General features: G+C 37.4%; 1 protein-coding gene and 1 long non-coding RNA gene across 4 annotated transcripts in view; one reads left to right on the forward strand and one right to left on the reverse strand.

The window, feature by feature from the left end:
- Nucleotides 1-4,826, reverse strand: part of LOC134295379 (uncharacterized) — an 86,198-nt gene extending 81,372 nt beyond the window's left edge. The window contains exon 1 of the long non-coding RNA XR_010001929.1: nucleotides 4,635-4,826. This is a non-coding gene — a long non-coding RNA (uncharacterized LOC134295379). The remainder of the gene's footprint in view (nucleotides 1-4,634) is intronic.
- Nucleotides 1-17,375, forward strand: part of abcc8 (ATP binding cassette subfamily C member 8) — a 91,508-nt gene that overhangs the window by 1,202 nt on the left and 72,931 nt on the right. Inside the window, exons 2-4 of one of the 3 annotated variants that reach the window (XM_003214741.4) lie at nucleotides 3,775-3,916; nucleotides 4,801-4,922; nucleotides 16,492-16,658. In XM_003214741.4, the coding sequence (XP_003214789.3) occupies nucleotides 3,775-3,916; nucleotides 4,801-4,922; nucleotides 16,492-16,658 (431 nt within the window). Of the gene's footprint in view, nucleotides 1-3,774; nucleotides 3,917-4,800; nucleotides 4,923-16,491; nucleotides 16,659-17,375 lie in introns of those variants that run through there. The other 2 variants (XM_016993201.2, XM_008107458.3) reach the window with 2 other exon arrangements.

Raw genomic sequence — 17,375 nt, forward strand, 5'->3', positions numbered from 1 at the left:
GAAACTAGGCAAGTGGTGTTTATATATCTGTGGAAGTTGCAGGGTCTGTCGGAGGCAGGTGTGAATGTTGCAGTTGGCCACCTTGATTAGCATTGAAAAGTCTTGCGGCTTCAAAGCCTGGCTGATTCCTGCCTGGGGGAATCCTTTATTGGGAGGTGTTAGCTGGCCCTGATTGTTTCCTGTCTGGAATTCCCCTGTCTTCTGAGTGTTTTTCTTTATTTACTGTTCTGATTTTAAAGTTTTTTTTATACTGGTAACCAGATTTTGTTCATTTTCATGGTTTTCTACTTTCTGTTGAAGTTGTCCACATGCTTGTGGATATCAATGGCTTCTCTATGTAGCCTGACATAGTGGTTGCTAGAGTAGTCCAGCATTTCTGTGTTCTCACTTGCCTAGTTTCCAATATACCTCACAACCTCTAAGGATGCCTGCCATAGATGCAAGTGAAATGTTAGAAGAGAATGCTTCTGGAACATGGCCATACAACCCGGAAAACTCTCGGATAAATTCTCAGTTGTACGAAGGTGTAAAGTCATTCAAATCAAAGGAAGCAGGCAGCTTTGTTCTTCATGTCTATATTTATCATGTGCTAATATTTCAATTTTTTTTGTCTTGGAATAAAACTGGATAGTAGCTTTGATAATAACCCCCCATCTTGATTCTGAGCATCATTGCAGCCATCCGGGAGAAGTACAGAGATTCACACTTGCTTGAAAGAAGCTGACCTGGTTTTTCAGCAGCTCACAGGCAGAAGCTTTGGGAGCATGCTCAAAATAAAAGCCTACACAGCACATACACATCAAGGCATCTTCTTCCCATTATTTTAAAAGACCCTAACTTGGGAGTTTCACCTGCATTGAACTGGATTTCAAAGAAATTTAATGAAAAAACATATTATAGTTCCAGCTCATCAGTCAGATTTTATTAAATAAAAGGGACATGTACCTCTTAAAAGAGTGAATAGAGTCAAATAAGGTTATGGTGACTTTTTAGAGCGGATATGATAAATAGGGAAAAATAAGATTTTCTCAAGAAGGGAAAATAACTGAATATATGCCTTCACATATCTAATGAGTTATCACACTATGCAGACACTTTTGCTATTGATTTATAGCAATGTTTTACACTACTAATGTGCAACAATGGGTAGCCAAATCCAATATGTGAACTATTAAAAGACTAAATTAAATAGTTTGCATCAGACTTCTAAGTCACAGATTCCATAATAACAGAAATGTGTTGTCTGTCTCTGTCTATATGCATATTACTACTCTAGGCTTCTCTTTTCAAGGCAAACATTGGAAGGACAATATATTGAACATATACACATAAAGCACCAATTCAGCACACCTCTTTGAAATAGATTACTGTTCTTAGAAACAAAGAAAGTTAATTAATATCGATCACTCCATATAATCAGTTTACCAAGCAAAAGGTTTTTTCTCCGTTGTCTTCCTTCAATTTAGGAAGGATGTTTTGGACTTCAGATCTCAGAATTCCCACCCAGCTTACCCACTATTAGGAATTGTGGCAGCTGAAGTGCACAGCATCTGAAGGAGCACAGTTTGAGAAACTCTGTTCTAGATCTTATTCATCTGTTGCCTATCTGTATTTTAAAATGCGTTTTATGAATGTTTTATGTAAGTTAATTTTTAACTGATGTATAGTGTATTGTACAGGTTTTATATGTGTGTTTTATTCTAAGCCGCCCTGAGTCCCCTGTTGGGTGAGAAGGGCGGGATATAAATATTATAATAAATAAATAAATAAATAAGGAATGTTATAGTTGTCCTTCAATTGAGGATGTGGCATATTACCTTATATGACTATGCGAAGCTTAAGATAATATGAACTTGCTCCTTTTCTTTCATTGCTGTTGTGATAAATGTGTGGGATATGCACAACCCATCAACTGGATATGTCTATGAAATGACTAATGTGTGATATAACTACAGTTGCTCCCACCATCACTTCCTATATCTTGCTTTTGAATAGCTTTAAATATCAATTAACTGTATTTCCTTGTTCCATTTTACTGTCTGCAATAATTAGTTTTTAATCTTGTAAAAATACCCGTTTTACACAAGACACAGGGTGGGTAGAGGATACTATGGCTTTCTCACACCTTAGCCAAGGCTGTTCCTGTCACATATATTATCTGGGGATATAAAATTCTGTCTATATAATTAAGTGTGTTGTTGTTATTAGTAGCAGTAGTAGTAGTAGTAGTAGTAGTCTTTATGCCATGCTTTTTCTCTGCCAAAAGAGACTCAAAGTGACCAACATTAAAAACCATGCAATCTGTGAATTAAAACCTAACACCTATAAACATTAAAATAGAATTAAACATAGAAATATTAAACATATATTGATAAAACCAATAAAACTATTAGACAAATCGAAGTAGCACTGACTGATATTTTAATTGAAGAAAATTCAAGGCAGGAACACTATTTCATTAAAATCAATATTTGCTTTAGCTTTATTATTATTATTATTATTATTATTATCAACACAACGACGTTGTATGGCACAGCAAACAAGATAGATATGCTGGATTTCGTTTCGCAAAACCACAAGTCGAACACTTCCCAAGTGTCTAGGACTGTGTGATGTATTTTCTGATGATGTGTGCAGATCCCAGTAGGGTGGCCTTTTGCAGTTGGCAGATGGTGATTTTGTCATTATTATTATTATTATTATTATTATTAACTGCATTTCTATACCACTTTTCTCACCCCTGGGGGGACTCAAAGCAGTTTACAACATAATAAATGGCAAAATTCAATGCCTCTCTCTCTCTCACACACACACACACACATATATATATATATATGACATATCTAAATCAAAAACATACAACTTTAGATTAAAACCACTAAACTATAAAAACATGAAACATAGATATATGCATGAAACATGTTATTACAGCAATTAATATAGATCCCTTCTCTTCCCCCACCACCAACCCGCATCTCCCTCTCCAGAGAGTTTCAACCCCTCTTTATATACTCTCCCTGCTCCCCCAGGGAGCAAGATGGTGGAGCTTTGGGGTATATATAGTTCCTCTACCCACAATTTAGCCCAATTATGCCCACAATTTAGCATCATAAATTGGTAGCTGATAATTTCTGTCAATGCTCTGAACTGTAGTCTTAACCAACTTTGGGAATAGAATTTAGCACCTTGGATAGCTCTTTTAAAGTTCAAACTAAATGTTAACATGGAATATATGTCCCACTGACATGAAAACCAGCAGCCGACACTAAAACTCTGTAAAATAAAATAACCTAGATTACCCAGCTAAATTTATGATTTAGTAGTAATTCGAACACACCCTTCCATATTATAAACTAGCATTCTAATGCATACAAATTGAAAGGAATATGGGGTACAGTTTGAGTGGAAATGTGCTCCTAATTCACTTCACTGGAATACTGTTTGTCAGCCATGTATATGTCAAAACTATATTGGGTCAAAGTATTCAAAATGTCCTATCTCCGATTTAATATATATTATCTTAAAGCCTAAATATTCAGGATGCTTTATCCTATATTGCCCCGTTATACAGTGGTGTTTTAGAGTATCAATGCCAAAATTGCTTTCTAACAATTTATTTATGGTCACCACTATTTTTCTTTGTTCCTGTTTCATAAGCCAAAATAAAAGCCCCAATATTTTTGTTTCAGTTCAGAATAGACAGGAATGATTTTTGTGTTGCCTGCACAAATGCTGCAAGATAATGGTGATAATGTTTTGTTTTGTTACATTTAGGATGGGGAAGTCAAAGCTCCAAAGTTCATATCCATCACAGCACATGGCTTCATTTTCCTGGACATAATTTACGATGGATTTTAACCTTCATCCTTTTATTTGTGCTGGTGTGTGAAATAGCAGAGGGCATAGTGTCAGATGGGTAAGTATATACATCGATATACTCTCTCTAACATAATCTGAGTTTGTAATGCAGGCATTAGCAAGTTGTTGAGCATACTTTCCTTTACTTGTTAAAAATGCAATGTGTTTGTGATGATTTTTGACCTTGAGTCAAAAATTCCAAATGACTTGCCAAGAATGTGTATGTAGAAATACTCAGATGCTCTCATTTATTTTTAGTTAGCCAATTGGATCTAACTTGTTTGCCAAGGATGTTGTGAGCTTTTCCTTCTCTGCATTTCCTATGTTTGTAAAGGTCCAGAAGGAGAAGAAAAGTTCCTACATGATATGGCTGAAAGTGAACCCAAACTTACAATAAATTAGTTTCTTCCCCAAAATGTGTTACGGACTCTTTAAATATATGCATTTTGAATTTCGAATAATTTCAACCAATATAAAATAATCTGCATACTTCAAATGATGTTCCAATGTTTTTAAAATGATAACAATTGCCATCTGGTTTTTTATTAGTGCTTCAATAGATTTGGAATAACAAACACTATCTCAGATTTTAGTCTTTAAATGTCCTGTTAGTTGTGATATGGAAAAGGAGCAAGCTACTGCAGATATTCACTAAAAAGTACTCACTGTTTTTTTTTTCCACTGATCGATTAGATCCACTGTTCTAACCTAGGTATGGGAACTGGTGTGTGAGAGAGAAATTAAGAGAATGACTGGTGGTACACAAATATAATTACCTATATACACACACAGATCCTCCACCTGGAGTAAGTCAGCATTCCTTTGTGTGTTGATCAACATTTCAGTTCAGATGAATATAAATCTTCCTGTAAGCATAAAAACAAACATGACACTCTCAAACATTGTATTTGTGACTAATAATATTTGTTCTCTTTTACTTAGTTTTTCTGACTCCCGTCATTTGCACCTTTACATGCCACCTGGAATGGCATTCCTTGCAGCCATCACATCAATTGTCTATTATCACAATATTGAAACATCAAATTTCCCAAAATTATTAATAGGTATGTACCAAAATCCTGAAGACTATGTCATTGAAATATATTGCTCTTGGGGTTCAGATCTAATAGGTCTTAACAATATTTCACTATGAAGTTCCTAACATGGCATTCTCTCATATTACTAAAATGTTGTGTTCAGTGATCTGAAATTTTACTACTCACTGGAGGGATGGGAATCATCTGGCCCACCTGATATTGTAGAACTCCAAATTCCAGCAGCCCAAGCCAGAACAACCAAAGGTGAGGAGTGCTAGGAATTGCAGTCTGGGGCCCCTTCCACACAGCTGAATAAAATCCCAGATTATCTGCTTTGAACTGGGTTATATGGCAGTGTAGACTAAAATATTCCAGTTCAAAGCCGATATTGTGGAATTTTCTACCTTCATATTCTGGGTTTTATGGCTATGTGGAAGGGCTCTGGCAAGAGCAGGAGGACTCAATGATTCACAGTCCCGAGTTAGGACCCTTCCACACAACCATATAACCCAGAATATCAAGGCAGATTAATCCACAATATCTGCTTTGAAATGGATTATCTGAGTCCCCACTGCCATATAATCCAGTTCAATGTGGATTTTATACAGCTGTGTGGAAATGGCCTTAGGCTCTCAACTAAGTATTTTTGGTCAGGAACAAGGAAAGCACTAATGGCTAACTAGATGTTACACTGCAACACTCATCAGTCCAGGTGTCACAGATTGGCCCTCTTCCATGGGAAGGGGAACCTGAAAAGCCTCCATTTGCATCTTTAAAAAAATACTTCAAGTGAAGTCTTGGAAAACAAACAGCAACTTATTCCTCAGCAGCTCTAACAAAAATAAGCAATCCTTTAATATAACTACCGTGTTTCCCCGAAAATAAGACAGTGTCTTATATTATTTTTTGCTCCCAAAGATGTGCTAGGTCTTATTTTCAGGGGATGTCTTACTTTTCCATGAAGAAAAATTCACATTTATTGTTGAACAACAAAATGAACATTTATTATATACTGTACAGTAGTTGTCATCACAAACCAACATAACCAAACCAGACAAACTGTGACTTCTGTCAAGAATTTCTTGTTACTACCATTATTTCCATGTACAACTGGTATGTACCAATCCTGCATGCTCTGGTGTTTTGTTTGGCGAGCGCTGGGCATGCTTCCAAACAAAAACTTTGCTAGGTCTTACTTTCGGGGGAGGCCTTATATTTAGCAATTCAGCAAAACCTCTGCTAGGTCTTATTTTTTGGGGATGTCTTATTTTTGGGGAAATAGGGTACTAGGTGATGCTAGTAATAACAGTTCTATGGCGGATACTCCATAAACAACACCTGGCAGGCTGGTCTACTCAAAGAGCAATTTATTGCTGCTTCTTTGTAGATAAATCAATTGCCATTCCAGACATCTCCCAATTTCTCCATTCCATCCATCTTGCCACTTCCTCCCCACTACATTCGGCATTCTTCCTTTTCAGGGATTTTTTCCCAGCCTCACTCCCTCATCATATATTTCTCCCATGTTCTCAGCTGTCCCTTATCACATTGTTCTATGCCTTGGTGTTTTTGCCATCTCCCACAGCTCTCCTTTATGCTGGCTTTATTTGCCTTTGCCTACTCTGTTACACCAAGCCAGCACAATAAATGAAGGAAATGGTGGGAATTGCAGAGCAACAATATCTGAAGGGTCCCAGGCCCTGCTCCAAGTGATGAATAATAGTCAAAAACAAAACACCAACTTAAATTACATACAAAGAATAAAGTCAACATTCTAAATTTAAATTAAATGTTGCGATGGTGAATGCAACATTAAATGACTGTATGGCATGTAGGGCACTGCAAACAAACTTGTAGGTCTAAAATTGATAAAATAATCAAATTCTGCCAAAGTAGAAGTGAATGATACCAATATATCAAACACTGAAATACAGTAAAATCATCTTTAAAAGATGCTAAATTAGGTTTGAAAGCTGTGAGGACCTAAAAAGCCTTTGCCTTGTGCAAAAAAAGGATGTGGTACCAGATAGGCCATTCATAAATACATTCAATTTCTCTCTCTCTCCTTGCCACTTTCCAGGCTATTACATTATTATATTTATTTCTACCCCACTTTATTTCCACCGAAGGGGACTCAAAGCGGCTTAACATTAAAGCATCAGCATAACCATTTAAAATATACAAATACAAAAACATTAAAACAAGATTAAATATAAACAGTATTTTAAAAATCCCAGTTAAAAATCATTCAAGCAAATTCAAAGTTATAAACCACAGCGCCCCCAAATTGATCTTAAAAACCTTCATGTTTAAAAACCTGTCTAAATAAAAAGGTTTTAACCTGCCGCCAGAAGGACGGGCAGGGAATTCCATAGTCAAGGGGCAGTCACTGAGAAGGCCCGCTCTCGTTCCCACCAACCGTGCTTGAGATGGAGGAGGGACCAAGAAAAGGGCTTCTCCTGAAAATCTCAAGGTCCTGACAGGTTCATACAAGGGGATGTGGTCAGCCAAATAGTCTGGACCTGAACCGAGTAGGGCTTTAAAGGTCATAACCAGCACTTTGAATTGCGCCTGGAAACAGACTGGCAGCCAATGGAGCTGCTGCAACAGGGGGTTGTCCGCTCCCTATAGCCAGCCCTAGTGAGCAACCTGGCTGCAGCTCTTTGGACCAGCTGAAGTGTCTGAGCAATCTTCTAAGGCAGCCCCACGTAGAGCGCATTACAGCAATCCAAATGGGATGTAACTGAGGCATTTATCACTGTGGCCAGATCTGTCTTCTCAGGGAACAGGGGCAATTGGCAGACAAGTTTTACTTGTGCAAAGGCCCACCTGGCCACTGTCGATATCTGGGCCTCCATGTTCAATGCCGAGTCAAGGAGGACCCCAGACTGTGGACCTGTGTCTTCGGGGGGGGGGGGGGGGGGTGGAGAGTGACCTCATCCAGCACAAGCTGGTTCCTTATTCCGTGATCTGCCTTCTGACTGACCAGGAGTACCTCTGTCTTGTCTGGATTAAGTTTCAATTTGTTTTCCCTCTTCCAATCCATCACATGCTCTGGTTTAGGGTCAGGACAGCTTCCTTGGCATTAGGTGGAAAGGAGTATTAGAGCTGGGTGTCATCCGCATACAGGTAGCACTGTACTCCAAAATGGTGGAGATCCAAGAGAACCAACAGGGACACACTTCCCTGTCTAGCTCTCTGCGGAGGTCATCTACCAAGGTGACCAAAGCTGTCTCTGTTCCATAGCCAGGCCTGAAACTAGATTGAAATTGATCTAGATAATTCATTTCATCCAGAAATCCCTGGAGTTGGGAGGCCACCACACGCTCCAGAACCTTGCTCAGAAATGGAAGGCTGGACACTGGCTGATAGTTGTCAATGATAGAAGCGTTTAGGGATGGCTTTTTAAATATAGGTCTCACAACTGACTCCTGTAGGCAAGTTGGAGCTTTGCCTTGTTCCAAGGAGGCATTGACCACCACCACCTTCGCCCACTCTGCCAGTCCCCCTCTGGCCTGTTTGATCAACCAGGAAGGGCAAGGATCTAAAATACATGTGGTAGCTCTCACCTCTCCCAGGATCCTGTCCACATTCTCAGGCTGCACCAATTGAAAAGTATCAATTAACACTGGACAAGTAGGAGCCAAATTTACATCCATTGGAACTGTGTCAATAATAGCATCCCAGTAAAAATGGATCTGAGTGACTTTATCTGCAAAGTGCCTTACAAATTCTAAAGTATCAAGTTGCACAAGATTCAAGAGTCAGTCCCAGCACCATAAACTGGGCCCAGAAACAAATCTGAAGCACGTGGACATTATAAAAAACAATATAATGTATTTGTAATGCTTGGTCCCAGTTAAAGCATTCAATGCCCTTTTGTTCAAAGTAAGTTGAAAAGCCTAATAATAATCAGTTATTCGATATTAGATTTAGGCCAATGGTTTTTCTAGAAATACTAGTTATATAAATTAAATATTTTAGTATTTATTTATTTATAAATATTCATATCCCAGCTAAAGATTCAGCATATCTGAGATTACTAAACAGAAGGATTTCGCAGCTGCAACATTGTTGCTATATAATTATTTACCAGTATTTGGTATTCTTTTTCTACAAGCTACTTCATAGTAATAATGAGAATTTAGAAAATCAATTTCGCAGTTCTCCTGAAATAGTTTGGCAAAAAATGTGTTTTTTCACAATGATTATATAAAGAGTTTAGTTGGGAATTCTTATGGGAATCATCTCATCCCTTGACAGGAAGCTTGTGTCATTTCTTCCATGGTGTTTTGACTCTTTCTCTGTAAGAATAGAAATTGACATTTCTTTTTCCCACTATAATCTCAAGAGACGAAATCTCCAAAAATGTGCCCCTCCTTTGTTGATAATTGTGTGTCTTGGATGTTTCTCTTTCATAGAGTTGTTGTAAGTTGAAGTCAACTTCACTGCACATATTTCATTGCTCTTTTCACTATTTAAGTTTTTGGATATATTGGATGAGAAAATAAGTTATATTGAATAGTTTATTTCTGGGAATTGAAGTCCAAAACACCAGGAAGACCAAAGGCTAAGAACAACTGCAGACCACTGTGTGTATATACCCTATCAATGCGTGGAAAGATAGATAGATAGATAGATAGATAGATAGATAGATAGATAGATAGATAGATAGATAGATAGATAGATAGAATCTAAGCTTTGCTGCCTTGGACCATACGTGGTTAGATTTGAAGAAGTTTAATCAACCAAAATGTCCCAGAAAACCAACTGATGTTATTGAATGAGACTGCTATAGATGGCACTTTCTCAACCTTTGGTTTTAGATAGTATTAGTACATCTTACTTTGTCATTACATTATTTTTTTAAAATGAGAAAAATCAGAGATTAATACCGGTATGTTATATTTTTTTCAGTAATTTCAACACATTAAATTTATAATCCTCTAATCCTGGAAACACATGTGAAGGACATAGCATGAATCTAAACTTCAGGTTTACGATCATAGGTGGCAGTCTGATAGAGGAGAACTGATTTAAGGCAGTTGTAGCTTGCGGACAGCTTGGCCCATAAGCCACATATAAGCTAGGATGCACTCTTCTGGTATCTCCAAGTGGACTATGTAGGTGTGAGCCTCATCTAATAATGGAGGGAGGTATCCCACCTCCCCCTTGCTTGGTCCATAAGCCAAGTATAAACTAGGATGCCCTCTCCAAGTGTCTCCTACAGTCCACTAATATTTCTGTGGTTATATTCTTCTAAGGTTTTAATTTCTAATCTTAGAAAGAGGCAAAAAGGATATGAGACATTTGGCAGGGAGAAGATGTCCTGGAGCTGATCATCCTTCTAGCATGTCTCCAAGATAAAGAGAAATGTAGATACGGCTTGGAGTGTAGGTCCCTTTAGTGGGAAGGATAACACTAAAATGTAAATATTGCAGAGAGAGAAAGGAGCACAAAACTTTCTTCGTCCTACTTCTGCCCTACTAAAGCCTAGTCCCTTTAAAGCGCCTCCAGCGTTACTTTCCTTCAGCCCCATTCCCTTTTGGTGTTGCTGCCTAAATTTAGTTCTGTTGATATAGGAATCTGGGTTGCTGCAAGCTAGACAGAATGCACATGAACTGGGATGAAAAATATGCTCTTTTACAAAAACAAAATCAAAAAGGCATCTCACACATGAAATAAGTCTTAGAAATAAAGTTAATGATTTTAAAAAATGTATTCCAGACTGCAAATTATATGAGGAAAGAATAGCAGTATAATGCTGTTTTATTAATTGTTTTTGTGTTCACTTCTGTAATGCTAAATGCACTGCTGCTTGGCTAATTTCATTTAAAATACCACATTTACTCAATTTTAATGCTCACATTTTTAACTTTATTGTCTTTCCAAAATTATGGTGTGCTTTAGATTCATGTAATGTGGTAAATACTTTTTTGTGTTTCAGGATTTGAAAATTGAGGTGCACATTAGATTTGAGTAAATATGGTATTATAAAGCTGCAAAATGCAGAGAGCAAACAAGATAATCTGTAGTTAATTTTTTTCTTTGTGAGTAAAAGTAAAGGACCATTTAATTCAAGAAAATGTGATTAAAATGGGAAGTGTTAGCTATTTATAAACCCAATCACTTAAAAAAAATTGATTTCCCTTTCTCATATCTATTGTGGCAACCCAGTAAAATGTATTCAGCTATATATTCTGGATAAAGTGAAGCGACAGTTCTATAATTCTGTGATTCTTTTATTACAGTGCATAAATGACCGGGTTCAGTTTATTATTAGAATATGTGTTGAGAGCTATTTCCAGAGAAAGTTTTCGGAAGGTATTAGACAGCCCAAACCATTTTGCTGGCAGATGGAGAGCAACAAATGATGCCACGTATCTCAGATCAAGACTGCAGGGCTCAATACTGATCGGATCATTTTGGTACCTGACACAGAATATCCCAAAAAGCCTGTGTTTCTCAACAACTTGACAGTAAAAAATATGATCATAAGGAAGTTAAATGACAATTTGAAGGTTTTCTTTAACAATATCCAAAATCAATCACTTGATATTTGAATGTTCCATTTATTTTATTTTTATATAGCTATTTTTACAGGTACAATATCTATGTGGCCTTATTTCTAAAATAGTTTTTGTACCTCAGCTTTGTGACTTGTAGCTCTGTAATTTTTTAAAGAGAATTTAGAATTAACTATTTTCCCACATAGAATACTGAGGAGGGAATATTTTTTTAAGCAATTGTAGTGTGCTGTTGTTTGGACTTTGGACACACAAGTATAACTATTTTTAAAATTGTTGGCTCTGCATCTGCCGATAAACAGATCAACATGGATCCTTGGCACCAGTAGTTCAACTGTAGTTCCCAATGATCTTCCTCCACTTCACTGAGTCTCTAAATTATATTGTTGAAATGAAGGAATAATCATGAGGGGATTTGTTTGTGTGCATATAGAAGAACTATGAGCTCTATTCAGTTTTGGCACTCAGGAGAAAAATCCTAGGCATTTAAAATAATTATCAGGAGCCTGTTGCAAAAGACACTTTGAAGTACAGAGTTAATTTCAACTATCTTTGGCAATAAGTGAATTTTGCAGGCATGATGTTTGCTCATCTCCAGTTTACAAGTTGAGTTTAAAGTGGTTTTTCCAAGATACACAATCATTGTCTTTTTCTGTGGGATATGGTCAGATAGAGGCAGTGGGATATAGTGGATTGAGTGTTGGAATGCAACTCTGGGGACTATGGTTCAGATCCTTGTTGTGCCATAGAAACCCACTAGGTGACCTAGGACAAACCATACTCTTTCTGCCTCGGAAGAAAGCCATAGCATAATCTTGCCAAGAAAATCACATAATAGGTCACCTTTAGGGTTGCCTTAAATCAGAAATGACCAACAGGTTGGCGGTTCAAATCCGGGTGGGTGAGCTCCCTCTGTCAGTTCCAACTCCCCATGAGGGGACATTAGAGAAGCTTCCCACAGGATGGTAAAGCATCATACATCCAGGTATCCCCTGGGCAACATCCTTGCAGACAGCCAATTCTCTCACACCAGAAGCAACTTGCAGTTTCTCAAGTCACTCCTGATACAAAAGAAAAAGAGAAATTACTTGAGAGTCATACAACAACAATGGTATCACAAGAATTCTCATGCCAGTAATATTACTTGATATGTGTTCTGCTCTCTCCTAAGACCACACATCTACTGCCTCCCTCCCATCTTTTGCTTACACTGAATGTATATTCAGCAGTGATTGTTTGAACCAGAATGTTGAAGCCATATAATTAAAACATAACATTCTTGTTTTGCATTTTTGTTATTTTGAGGAGCCTCTCTGTTCTATTCCAGTTGGAGAAAACAGAGCAATATACGGTGAAATGAATTATTGAGCAATGCCTTACCACTCCTCTGAATTAGTTAACCAAAATTAATTCAGATGAAATTGCAATCACGTATTAGTTTTAATTGCAATCTCAGTATAATAACTGATATTACCATACTGAGTGTCCAAGCACCATCACATGCATTGATGCTTTTATGAATATGGAAACAGGGTAGATTCTCAAAGGCTGATATAGATGTAGGGAAGATGGTTTAACTAGAAATCAACTCGGGTAGATTCCTGAAACAGGTGTTTCTCTTTCCCCTTTCTCCCTCCCTCCATACAATCTCAGTGGATGGCAAATGGATAACAGCCGCACAAAGTTGAGCTACCTCCAGTGGACATCCTTCTCCTGCCTTGTTGCCCATAGCCAATGGATGGGGTGGCATTGGCTGTTAACTTCCTAACTAGTCATTACCTCTACATCTTGCCTTTGCAGAACCCAGTAAGCAAAACTATTCCAATAAAGATTCAGAAGAACACCAATTTTCTTTTTATGTTAATGATAGTGAAGCATCTTCAAGGACAGGGAGTTCCAGAAGCAACAGAGATGAAGATGCCATGTTAAGCAAGAAGGAAAGTTTCAGGCAGTGGACAGTGGGCTTTTATGGAATAATTGACCAATCAGGAATATAAGGGCAACTTTTGACTACTAGTGGCATGTTCAAAAGAAAATCTTCACAAATCTCCTGCCAGTCCCTAGATTTTTAGCTTTAAGATGAATAAGCAATAGACATGCATATACTGAGAGGGATAGTCTGGTGTGTGTGAAAATTACAAGATTTATTGTGAAATAATGTCATGTCACCAGGGTAATTAGAGTACTTTACAAAATCATTCATTTTTATGATTGAACTTCAGGCAGTGCCAAGAGCATATAAATATCTTCTTAAGTAAAAAAGCAATCTATTAAACACTGCTAATGTAAATTCTAGACCCTGGAATCTTTATGTGCCTGTGAGCAATATCATATGAATGGGTGTCAAGTATGTTAAATTAGACTTCTGCTTAATTATTTTGTCCTAAGACATTGAAGGTCAGTGCATACAAACAGCTGCTACATCGAAATCTGTGTAATTGTTCTGCAAAGCAAATGTTTATATGTAGCAAGGCAGTAATAACAACAGCAGCAGCAAAAACCCTTCTAGATTATAGTGTCATGGATAAATGCCATTTTCTGCTCAATCTAGGAAGCTATTATGTAGGACTAGCTTGCAGTGATAAGGCAGAACTCACAAGGACACCATTCAGTGCTCATTTTATTTACTATATCAGTTGAAATCCCCTAATTTAATCTTCTGATATATGATTTTCATTGCAATGCCACAGTAAATTCGAACAGAGCAAACAGACAGAAAATGACCCAACGGACCACTTACAAAATGGCTGTGTTCCTTCATATAGGATAGAGTAGATTCAACCAGCTTCGCTCCCTTTCAGACAACCCACTGCCAAAGCAATCAAGCTCAGTGTTGGCTTTTTGTTTTCACAGTGGGTTGTTCAATAGGGAATGAAGCTGGTTGAATCTACCAACCCAACTGTGCTGCAGAGCCAGTTACAATCTTGATACCATCACACAGTTGAAAGGGCCATAATATCAAGTCAAATCCTCTGATCAAAGGCAGGATCATTTATCTGCTTTTCTGCTGCAAATAAGCCGGTGTATTCTTCATCAAAACAGGCCAAAGGACAATGAACAAGTCCCATTGGCATGGCTGTCTTTGTTTCAGTAAAGCAAAGCTTTGTGGTACCTTAGAGCAGGCATGGGCAAACTACAGCCCTCCAGGTGTTTTGGACTTCAACTCCCACAATTACTAACAACCTATCGGTTTGCCCATGCCTGTCTTAAAGGCTGGCAAATGTATTACTCTCGTGAACTCTCGTGTAATATATTCCAATTTGTCAAACCCCTGGACTGTATTCTTATTTATCAAATATGCAAACAGATCAAGTTTATAAATCCTGAAGCAGAGGCTGGGGGCAGGGGGCTTGGACAATTTAGTCCAACAAAAGTGTCTTTTCCAAGCTCTGCAATGAAAAACAGGAACACTGATGGAAGTTGTCCATCAGAAGGAGTAGAAATCATGCAGTCTTTCAGATGTCATGGATTTGTAGCACCCAGGATTCTTCATTGCTTTCAGTGCCAGCTAGAATCTAACAAGACCTGGACAGCAGTATTATTTCCATTCCTACACTAACAAATAGAAATCCACCAATTCTGGAAGCCAGGACTGGATTCCTTGCTCAACCATTGAAACCCACTCAGAGATCTTGGGTGGGTGTCACAGAAATTCTAATGATAAGTTTGACTTAGGATCACCATAGATCAGAAACAACTTAAAGGTCACACAACCATTAGTTAATACCTTTAGAGAAGACTCTGCTTCACTGTGTATCTACACCTGTGATTGTCATTCTCTAAAACTGTTGGGTACTGCAGGATTAAGATTACAGTTGTTGTCATAGAGTTATAACAAGCTGATATAAATCAATAGAAATCTCCACCTGCCTTTTGAAAATAAACACACAAGCCTGCTTGAGGCACTTGGATTGTGGTTCATCCAAGCACATGCAATGAAAACCACAAACTACAAGAATTTGTTCTACACATAAAATAAAACACTTCCAAATATACTAATCGAAAAGTTAGGTAACATCAGCAGGAACAGGCAAGTTGGATTAAGAGATTCAGTTGCTGAAACAAATAATGGGGTTTCTTGGTTCATAAAATATATTCTTCTTCACACAATCAAAGCCATTCATAAGACAAAAATATAACATGTACAGTATATACCAGATTTCCCCGTGTAACAGTCTCACTTTTCCCCACTTTTGGGGAGAAAAAACAGGGAATGCGACTATTATGTGGTGGTGACTATTATGTGGTGGAAAAAGCTCCCTTTGAGGTAGCCTTTTTTGCTGCATAATAGTCCCTTTGAGAGCACAGTTGTATGGGCAAGTAAAGCCTCAAAGCATACTTGTGGAGGGGAGGGCGGCTAGACAGGCAAGTGAACTCACTTTTCTGTCTGCCTGCCCCCTTTCCTTGGCGTTGCAGGACTAGACTCAGTTAAGCTCAGTTAAGCCCCATAGTGCCAAAAGAGCAGTCGCACCCTTAATTCACTCGCCTGGGCGAGTGAATTAAATGTGTGATAATTACGCAGGGAAAGGCGAAATACCAATTTTGTCTTCCCCAAAAGGGGGAGATGCTTATGCGATGAAATACAGTAATAGCTCATTAATTAAAGCCATGCAAATTGAGTTTTAATTTTGTTTAATTGTATTTATCACTTAGTTTGGGGTTTCTGAGGAATGCCTTCTGGTATAAGTGTTCTACAAATTAGTTTGAGGTAGACTGGTTGACAAATAGTGTATTTCCTTTCTGCTTCAGTGAAATTAATAGGTTCATTTAGAAATGAGCAGAATCTACTAAGTAATAACTCTATTTGCTCTGTTGTGTCAAAATATTATTGTGAAGGGTTAGGAAAGAGGCTATGAATTATTTGATTTAGAAAAACTCACATAACAAAGAATACCCAACCATCCAGGATTTTTTAGTGGAAGTTTCCTAAAGTAATCCCAGTATGACAATCAATGGATTCTGTTCACTATATATAATGTTCTATATCCTCTATAAAAGCTTCTAGTTTTGCATTCTATAATCTCTGTTGCCATTAATGTTTTAAGTGCTCGCTTCTTCTTTTTCACCAGCTTTGCTGTTCTATTGGACATTAGCCTTTATAACAAAAACAATAAAATTTGTAAAGTTTTGTGACAACAAGATTGGACCTCCACAGCTTCGATTTTGCCTTACAGGGCTTTTAGTACTTCTTTATGGAATGTTGCTACTAGTAGAAATTAATGTCATCAGAGTAAGGGTAAGTTATATTTCCTGTCAATTCTTTCTTTGAAACTTACACTTAAAATAATATATATGTAAATTGAAATATCTAAATGTGAGCCTCATAGTACAATCCTAGTATAAGTCCTAGTATGCTCAGTCAAACTATCCCAGGTAAGTATGTATATGCCTGCTGCCTAAATTATATAAACTGGTGGCACAAAAATATATATTGTACTTTGGACCCATATTCATTGGTAGCATACTGGTGTGGAAATGATATACCCCTTTTAGTCATAGAGTTCCAGTCTCGATGAAATCCAGTTGGGTTTGTATTTAGATGAACAAGGGGGCCCTTTCCTAAGATTCCTAAGAACAAAAGTTCTATAACATTAACAAATGAAAATAATAATAATAATAATAATAATAATAATAATAATAATAATAATAAAAACTTTATTTTGCTATCCCGCCACCATCTCCACGCATAGACTCGGGACGGCTAACACGGGACAAAGGCCTGAAGCAATAAACAAAGTAAAACAAATAAAAACATATTACAATGAGTAAAAACACAGTAAAATCGGCATTATGCAAGAATAATACATTAACCATAAAAACTCATTTGGAACATAAAATGAGTAAAACATAAAATAAAATAAAATAAAATGGACCAACCAGTTTGATAGAGGGGATAGTGTGGGGGGGGGGGGGGCATTAAGACTAAAGTGCAATAATGTAGTTATAAAGTGCT

The sequence above is a fragment of the Anolis carolinensis genome, chromosome 1 (assembly GCF_035594765.1).
Source record: "Anolis carolinensis isolate JA03-04 chromosome 1, rAnoCar3.1.pri, whole genome shotgun sequence".
In the NCBI taxonomy this organism is placed as follows: Eukaryota; Metazoa; Chordata; class Lepidosauria; order Squamata; family Dactyloidae; genus Anolis; species Anolis carolinensis.